The sequence below is a fragment of the Maniola hyperantus genome, chromosome 28 (genome assembly GCF_902806685.2).
Source record: "Maniola hyperantus chromosome 28, iAphHyp1.2, whole genome shotgun sequence".
In the NCBI taxonomy this organism is placed as follows: domain Eukaryota; kingdom Metazoa; phylum Arthropoda; class Insecta; order Lepidoptera; family Nymphalidae; genus Maniola; species Maniola hyperantus.
The window spans coordinates 4,252,822-4,262,585 of record NC_048563.1 but is presented as its reverse complement, the minus strand read 5'-3'; the positions used below and the strand labels follow the sequence as shown (position 1 = coordinate 4,262,585).

The following is a 9,764-nucleotide window of genomic DNA, read 5'->3' as shown; positions in this document are numbered from 1 at the left end:
TTCGAGTAGTATAAAATAAATCGCTTCCCACTGTCTGTCTGTATGTATGAACGCGTAGATCTTTTAAACTACGCAACTGATTTTAATGCGGTTTTCACCAATACATAGAGTGATTCAAGAGGAAGGTTTATAGCTATAGTTTAATTCTCAAAAAATTAGAGACCCTTAGAGAAATTGAAAGAATGTGAATTAGGTCGGAAAAAATCCTCTCATTTGAGAGTTTCCGAGGCAATGACACCTCAATGACAACACATTAGTATCTACATTGCACCCATGCGAAGCCGGGGCGGGTCAGCTAGTATAGTTATAAAATAGTTTCATAAATCATAATAATTATTAAATCATCAAGTGACGTCAGAGCCAGGCCTCTCACTTTGTTCTGTAGGAGGCACGTTAGAGGTCCCTACATGGTTCAACACATTACACACCTCCACATAAATGAACACTAAAGCGCTACAGCGCTTTAACTTTTATCTAAATATTATATAAAAGGACTAGCTCAAGCCCGCGACTTTGTCCGCGTGGACTACACAAATTTAAAACCCCTATTTCACCCCCTTAGGGGTTGAATGTTTAAAAATCCTTTCTTAGTGGGTGCCTAAGTCATAACAGCTATATGCATGCTAAGTTTCAGCCCAATCCGTCCAGTAGTTTGAGCTGTGCGTTGATAGATCAGTCAGTCAGTCAGTCAGTCACCTTTTCCTTATATATATTTAGAAAAGGTGACTGACTGACTGACTGATCTATCAACGCACAGCTCAAACTACTAGACGGATCAGGCTAAAAGGGAAACGGCCATTCTTGGCCAAAATATATCCATCAATGTTATGAATACCAAAAAAACTTATTTAATGACTGAAATATTGCTACTAATTCCGCACGTAATGACAATCTTGGCAATGTAATTGTAGGTACCTATTGCAATAATTCTTACTGAGAAAACAAATAAACAAAAACGGCCAAGTGCAAATCACACTCGCCCACTGAGGGTTCCGTACTACAATCGTATTTTATCGACATTTTGTACGATATACTACTTACTAGATCTCGTTCAAACCAATTTTCGGTGGAAGTTTGCATGGTAATGTACATCATATATTTTTTTTAGTTTTATCACTCTCTTATTTTAGAAGTTACAGGGGGAGGGGGACATTTTACCACTTTAGAAGTGTCTCTCGCGCAAACTATTCAGTTTAGAAAAAAATGATATCAGAAACCTCAGTATCATTTTTGAAGACCTATCCAAAGATACCCCACACGTATGGGTTTGATGAAAAAAAAATTTTGAGTTTCAGTTCTAAGTATGGGGAACCCCAAACTTTATTGTTTTTTTTTCTATTTTTGTGTGAAAATCTTAATGCGGTTCACAGAATACATCTACTTACCAAGTTTCAACAAGATAGCTCTTATAGTTTCGGAAAATAGTGGCTGTGACATACGGACGGACAGACATGACGAATCTATAAGGGTTCCGTTTTTTGCCATTCCCAAAATACGATTGAGGTACGAAACCCTAAAAATAGAATTTCATTAGGACCTACTCGAATATAGATTTTTATTTTGTCTGTCTATCGATGGTCTATCTGTCTATATCTATTTATCTTTACTCAGCCCTACCGCTACCTACCTACTTCTACTTACATAACTTTTTATCATAAATTTTAACACATGTACTAGTTCTAGTTCAAGCTTTCAAGTTCTCAAGCGCTTCAGCGCTTTTGCGACCGAATTTACAGGAAACTAAAGAATATGTACCATAATATGTTTAAAGTAATAATATATCTTAACGAAATGGAATAGAGATTGAAATTGAATAAATTTATTCGGAATGATGTCCGTCTACAAAAAACTTCCTCGACCGGTTTACTGTGACGTCACTGGCAACTTGCGTCCAAGCATGGCCGAACGAAAGGTAACAACCGGTTTGTCTTGTCTAAGAAAATAAGACAGAGACACGCATATCATTTCTATAGAAAATTTGTATCGCTAACTCTTTCTTCCTTTATTTTAGCGGTAAAACCATCCACCGCGTGGTAAGTTTTGTGTGTCTGTGAGTCCGAGTCGCGCCTCGCGTCATTTGAAATTCGAATTTCAAATCATTTCGAGCGCGTTGCGTTTTAAAAAATAGCAGTATGACAGTTTAATTATTTTTTTAATATTTTTTTATAGTGCAGTGCTGCGTTCAAAAATATAACAGTTGACGGAAGTTAAGTTTATTCTGTGTTCTTTTTGTTCGGATTGCAAACACCGAGCGGACTATGGCGGTAATTTTTTTTATGTTGTTTTTAGTTTAATTACTAATAAGCCGACTATAATTATTATAAGTTTAAACAGCTGGGAAATTTCAGGGAAATATTTTATGATAATTTAACATACATACCTAGTTACTTAACATTTGTTGTGATCTTTTCTAAGGCGACAAAAAAAGTCCTATTAATTTTTTGTTCTTCTGCGAATTTTCTCCGACCTACCTATCTAATCATCATCATCATCAACCATAGACTCCATTGCTGGATATAGATCTCTCTATTGTCTCTGTAGTTGAGACCGACAAAATGTCACATAGTATGAATGACAGAGACAACGCTCTACAAAGCCGAAATATAATTATATTATATAATGGCCGATGTCATGCCGATGTACATTACTTTCTGCCGCGTAGGTACCTACTGTAAGTAGTGTACTCGCCTACGCAATGCCATGTTAGAAAATCCAAAAATGTTTAAGTAGGTGTTATACTTTCTCATACCAGTTTGGTAACTTTCTTTATATGACACCCAAAGTCCTAATTTTTAGGGTTCTGTACCTCAAAAGGAAAAACGGAACCCTTATAGGATCACTTTGTTGTCTGTCTGTCGGCCTGTCAAGAAACCTACAGGGTACCTATACCTACTCCCCGTCGACCTAGAATCGTGAAATTTGGCTGGTAGGTAGGTCTTATAGCTGACATTCGGGGAAAAATCTGAAAACCGTGAATTTGTGGTTACATCAGGTCTTCACCTGTACATTCTAAAACAGATTTTTATTTATTTTTATGCATCATAGTTTTTGAATTATCGTGCAAAATGTCGAAAAAATACGACTGTAGTACGGAACCCTCGTTGCGCGAGCCTGACTCGCACTTGGCCGGTTTTTTTTGCCGAATCTATCTTATATATAATCTATCTTGTATTTAATAGCTAAAACTGGTTTTGGCTAGTTGGCTACGCTTTCAGTCTAATCCATACCTCTTTGTATTTAGTATTAGTCTAAACTTTTTTAGGGTTCAGTACCTACCTCAAAAGGAAAAATAGAACCCGTATTAGGATCACTGTGTTGTCTGTCTGTCTGTCAAGAAACCTTTAGGGTACCTACTTCCCGTTGACCTAGAATCATGAAATTTGATAGGAAGGTACTTAAAGTGGTGGCACCAGTTATGGACAGGGTTAAGCGCTGGGTCAACCACGTTGGGCTATATTTTTTTAATTTATTGAATCTTAGGGTTGCGAGTTTCAGATGATAATTGTCAGATAATAAGAGCTTCTTATTAGCGCTTTTTTTTTTGCCGGTAAGAGTCCGGCTCTACCTTCTAAAAGCCGCCCCCTTAGACCCGGCGCCCGTGTGCGCCGCACACCCTGCACCATAAGTAAAGATGCCTCTGCCTCCTTGGTTGGCTGGCTAGTTAGCTGGCTGGTGTCCAAGAGGGGGATGCGTAAACGCATTTCCCAGCGTTAAAAAAGGTCACTTTCAAAATCATAAGTTGGATTCGGTGGTTGACCTCTTTCTCGAAATTGGACACGGATTGAAAGACATACGAGTAACTTAGTAGGTACTTAATTACTAACTGGTTCTTGAAACAGTTAATATTATACGGTACGATACATTCTTAGAAAGATCGCGTGATACCTAACCTTACCTATTTGCATTACATTAGGTAGGCACGGTCTTGCATTGTTTACGATCTGAATGCACGATTACGATTGTTTTGTCATTAATTATTGTTTAAATTAAACAATTAATGTTTTGTTACATTAATTATTGTTTTAAACAGTTGTCTATATCTGACTGACCGACTTATCTTTCAACGCACAGTTCAAACTACTAGACAGATCGGGCTGTTTTTAGGGTTCCTTACCATAAAGGTTACCTAAATCGTTATAATTACTGTTAGTCCATAAGTTTGGTTGATTATAAGACATCACTCAATAAAAACGTCTGCACCAATCATCCATCATTTAAACAACCAACAGATCAGTACCTTTATTATCAGTACCCTTATTATCAGTACCCTTATTATTAATTATCTAGTTAGTGTAAGTGGCACTGCCGTTCTAATAAGATGTAAAAAATAAAAAATAAATGAATAAAATAAATCAGTACCCTTATTATTAGTACCCTTATTATCAGTACCCTATTATCAGTAGGTACCCTTATTTTCAGTACCCTTATTATAAATGCGAAAGTGTGTTTGTTAAATTTGTTTGTTGGTATGTTGGCCTATTGGTTTGTTGGTTTGTCAACCACGTTGCAACGGTGCAATGGATTGATGTGATTTTTACATGTGGAGACTGACATAGGCTAATTTTCATCCCGGAAAATCAAAGAGTTCCCACGGGATTTTTAAAAAACCTAATTCCACGCGGATGAAGTCGTTGGCATCAGCTGGTAAAGTTATATTTCAATAGTCCACCACGCCGGCAAAGTGCGGATAGGCAGACTTGGCATTTATATACCTTTGAAAAAGTTATAGAGAACTCCCAGACAATATGCAGGTTTCCTCACGACGTTTTCCTTCACCGTTAACTTAAAACGCACATAACTCTGAAAAGTTAGAGGTGCGTGCCCGTTATCGAACCCCTTGATTCCTATCAAGGGGTTCTATTTTACCACTGAGCTATCAATACTTAGTGGTTCAGTACATAAATTTATCATGCTTTTAGAGAAATTTTTTACGAGACACTTCACCGCGATTAATAGCCTCATCTGGTGTCAGGAGGGCTGGATCATTTTTTGCGAAACGGATCAGCCTGGCTGTCCAGTGTGGAAATGCAGCCAGTATTCTTGGCACCATTCCACGCGGGCATGATTTGTATAGTAATTAGATAAGTTGGTACCTACGCAATTTAAAATGAGTCAGTTAGTTCTCGTAAAGTAATTAAAAATACGCAATTAAAAAACTATTTATAGTACCACGTACTGTCAAGGTTGTAAGATTTTGCATTTCAAAATCAAACACACATTTGTGAAAATTTCAACTCTCTACCTACCCTATTACGGTTCACGAGATACAGCCGCTGACAGACGGACGGACGGACAAATAGACAGCAGCAGCATGCGAAAGTGTTGTTTGTTGGTTTATTGGTTTGTTCGTTTGTCCTTCAATCACGTCGCAACGGATCGGCGAGATTTTTAGGGTTCCGTACCTCAAAAGGAAAAACGGAACCCTTATAGGATCACTTTGTTGTCTGTCTGTCTGTCTGTCTGTCAAGAAAACAGTAAAAACAACTAAAACAGATTTTTATTTATAGTTTTTGAATTATCGTGCAAAATGTCGAAAATATACGACTGTAGTACGGAACCCTCAGTGTGCGAGCCAGACTCGCACTTAGCTGGTTTTTTGCATGGATATAGTTGAGTGACATAGGGTACTTTTTATCCCGGACAATCAAAGAGTTCCCACGGGATTTTACAAAGCCGAAATACACAGACGAAGCTAGTACCTATCAACATAATTAAGATCCTATGACCTCTCCATTTTACCTAAAATTACTATCAGTCATAAATCTTTCGTAATCATTTGTTTGTTTTCTTGATAAGATAATTTTTTGCTTCTGTTTTCATAGACTGCTGGTTAGCTATTAAAAATCGGCCAAGTGCGAGTCAGGCTCGAGCAACGAGGGTTCCGTACTACACTATAAAAATCTGTTTTAGAATGCACAGGTGAAGCCCTTTCATAAGAGACCCCACTTGATATAGTTATCTTACTTAGAAAATTAAAAATAAGTAAGTACTATTTTTTAGTTCATGACCACAATTTAATTTTTTTTGTGTGATGTAACCCTAAATTCACGGTTTTCAGATTTTTCCCCGAACGGGAAACGGGAGGTACCCTATAGGTTTCTTGAGACTTCTGGACTTGGTCTGTCTGTCTGTCTGTCAAGAAACCTACAGGGTACTTCCCGTTGACCTAGAATCATGAAATTTGGCAGGTAGGTGGGTCTTAAAGCTGGCTTTAGGGGAAAAATCTGAAAACCGTGAATTTAGGGTTAGATCACACAAAAAAATTAAATTGTGGTCATGAACTAATAATTAGTATTTTCAATATTCAATGTAAGATAACTATATCAAGTGGGGTATCATATGAAAGGTACTTTTGCATTCTAAAACAGGTTTTTATTTATTTTTATGCATCATAGTTTTTGAATTATCGTGCAAAATGTCGAAAAAATACGACTGTAGTACGGAACCCTAAAGACCAACAAACACACACTTTCGCATTTATAATAAGGGTACTGATGTCTAACAAAATTTCAACCAATGTTATATAATCTACATCTATAAAACAACCTGACCTTGTGTTTTTATAAGCTAAATATGGTATTTTAAGAAAACTACTTTTCCGGTAGACGACTTCTGTGACTAATTTTAGACACAACTACCTATATGTATTCAGTACCCGGCCGAAAGTAGTATACATCGGCCTTTAGAATGAATGACATTTTGACTTTGTAGAGCGTTGTCTCTGTCACTCATACCTATATGACGTTTTCAAAGCTATCTCCTTCTAAAGGTCGATGTACCTACATTACTTTCGGCCGCGTACTGTAGAGATTTGGGTGTGTCACATTGTTCAGGGTACTGACTTCCTTACCCTATCAGGTACTAACTAAGCCTCCGCTGCCTGTCCGTCCGTCCGTCTGTCCATCTGTCTGTAGACCGTGAATTTGTGATTACATCATAAAAAAAATTAAAATGTGTTCATGAACAAATAATTAGTATTTTCAAATTTCAAAGTAAGGAATATGAAAGGACTTTACTTGTAAATTCTAAAACAGTTTTTTATTTATTTTTATCAATGCATCATAGTTTTTGAATTATCGTGCAAAATATCGAAAAAATACGACTAAAGTACGGAACCCTCATTGCGCGAGCCTGACTTGTACTTGGCCAGTTTTTTGAATCCAATAACATTGCTAATAACTTGATTAAGTATGTTTTCAAAATCATTAAAAATAGTTACCTACCTACCTAACTACAACTTTCTAAGACCTTAGACCTATATAGTGAGGTCAAAGTCTGCTTTTTTGTTGTTGACCTTATATTCTGTTGGCATGCAAAATTATTCCATTCCAGTTTAAACCGAGTCATAAAGGTTGACGCCTACTGATTTGTTTATTCATCGAATGTGCAGAAACTAGCTCGGAAGTCGGACATCATTCCCTCATATGACTTATCTAGCTGTGATAGCTAGTGGTTAGGACATCCGCCTTCTAATCGGAGGTCGGGGGTTCGATCCCGGGCACGCACCTCTAACTTTTCGGAGTTATGTGCGTTTTAATTAATTAAATATCACTTGCTTTAACGGTGAAGGAAAACATCGTGAGGAACCCTGAATGGTTGAGAGTTCTCCATAATGTTCTCAAAGGTGTGTGAAGTCTACCAATCCGCACATGGCCAGCGTGGTAGACTATGGCCAAAACCTTCTCACTCTGAGAAGAGACCCGCGCTCTGTAGTGAGCCGGTGATGGGTTGATCATGATGATGATGATGATGACTTATCTAGATTCTAGACTAAGCAGACTTTATAATACACTGCACACCTAAAATAAAATAAAATAAACCGGACAAGTGCGCGACAGGCTCGCGTAATGAGGGTTCCGTTCTACAGTCGTATTTTTTCGACATTTTGCACGATCATTCAAAAACTATGATGCATAAAAATAAATAAAAATCTGTTTTAGAATGTACAGGTGAAGACCTTTCATATGATACCCCACTTGATATAGTCACTCACTTCGAAAGTTGAAAATACTAATTATTAGTTCATGACCACAATTAAATTTTTAGATTTTTCCCCAAATGCCAGCTATAAGATCTACCTACCTGCCAAATTTCATGATTCTAAGTCAACGGGAAGTACCCTGTAGGTTTCTTGACAGACAGACAGACAGACAACAAAGTGATCCTATAAGAGTTCCGTTTTTCCTTTTGAGGTACGGAACCCTAAAAAAGCTTCCTTTAAGCTTGACACGTTGTATAATTGTGTGTACTTTGTCGACAGGGCATGAACCTGCGGTTGGCCTTCGCCATCATATCCGGCGGGTGCTGGTCCGCCTTCCAGCACGGGTACAACACAGGCGTCATCAACGCGCCACAAGCTGTGAGTTACCTTGGTCTGGTGAGAGGCTTCGGCCGTGGCTGGTTACCACCCTTGCAAAGCCGTGCCGCCCAGCGATTTAGCGATCCGGTACGATGCCGTGTAGAAACCAAAGGGGCATGGGTTTATTAAAAACTGCCATACGGCATACCCCTTCCAGGTTAGCCCGCTTCCATCTTAGACTGCATCATCACTTACCACCAGGTGAGATTGCAGTCAAGGGCAGTGGCGTGCACAGTGTTTGAAGCCAGGGTAGGCATTTGTTAGGTAGGAACCTGTTTACTGACAGGTCATAATGAAAAATATGGATCGAGCTATTACAACTGGGGTAAGCAGTGCATTTATGCCTCTATGACCTGCACGCCACTGGTCAAGGGCTAACTTATATCTGAATAAAAAACCTTTTTTAACCGACTTCCATAAAGGAGGTGGTTCTCAATTCGGCCCGTTGTTTCAGTTTTATTTACGCAGCCATTACGCACGGTCGATTATGCGGAATAAGTTTTTAAAAATTCCGTGGGAACTCTTTGATTTTCCGGCATAAAAAGTAGCCTATGTCACTGTCCAGGTCTTTAACTATACCTATACAAAAAGTCACGTCAATCCGTTGCTCCGTTGCGACGTGATTGAAGGATAAACCAACAAACAAACACACTTTTGCATTTTTAATAAGGGTAGGTACCTACTACCTAGCTACCTACTGAAATACGATTCGCGCAGCTAATAAGCTAATTGGCACGGCAAAATGAATATTAGCCATATTAAATGACTAATATTCCCCTTTCCTCTCCAACTAAGCGTCAGGCTTGTGCTAGGAGTAGGTACGACAATAATGCAACGGGCGGGGTTTGAACCGCCGACCTTTCGGTTTTCAGTCCACTCCTTTACCGGTTGAGCTATTGAGGCTCTAAATTAACTCTTGTATACTTAATAATTATATTCGGTAATAAATTTTTTTTTTTTAAATTTTTAGTGTTTGTGGTTAGGTATTGAAGTCGGTTTTTTTTTTAATTTTTTTTTTTTTCAGGTGATGTCAGAATGGCTTCACAAAGAAGCCCTGACGGGAACGAACATAACGATACCAGCAAAAGACGACCCCAAGGTAACCTCAGTGTGGTCCATAGCCGTCGCCATATACTGCGTGGGAGGCATGATAGGTGGCGTCATCACAGGCGTGATAGCTGACAGGTAACGTGATACAATGTGATAGGAATGATAGGTAAATAAATGGTAATATTCCCGAGTTTCAGCACTCATGTCTGATATAAGACCTACCTACCTTCCTACCAAATTCATGTTTCTAGGTCAACGGGAAGTACCCTATAGGTTTCTTGACAGACAGACAACAAAGTGATCCTATAAGGGTTCCGTTTTTCCTTTTGAGGTACGGAACCCTAAAATCATAATT

General features: G+C 38.4%; 1 protein-coding gene across 1 annotated transcript in view; it reads left to right on the top strand.

The window, feature by feature from the left end:
• The first annotated feature begins 2,050 nt into the window (after positions 1 to 2,050).
• LOC117995069 (solute carrier family 2, facilitated glucose transporter member 1-like) overlaps positions 2,051 to 9,764 on the top strand; it is a 31,305-nt gene continuing 23,591 nt past the window's right edge. The window contains exons 1-3 of the mRNA XM_034983064.2: positions 2,051 to 2,264; positions 8,261 to 8,359; positions 9,384 to 9,544. Coding sequence (XP_034838955.1) covers positions 2,259 to 2,264; positions 8,261 to 8,359; positions 9,384 to 9,544 — 266 coding nt within the window. The 5' untranslated portion in view covers positions 2,051 to 2,258. The remainder of the gene's footprint in view (positions 2,265 to 8,260; positions 8,360 to 9,383; positions 9,545 to 9,764) is intronic.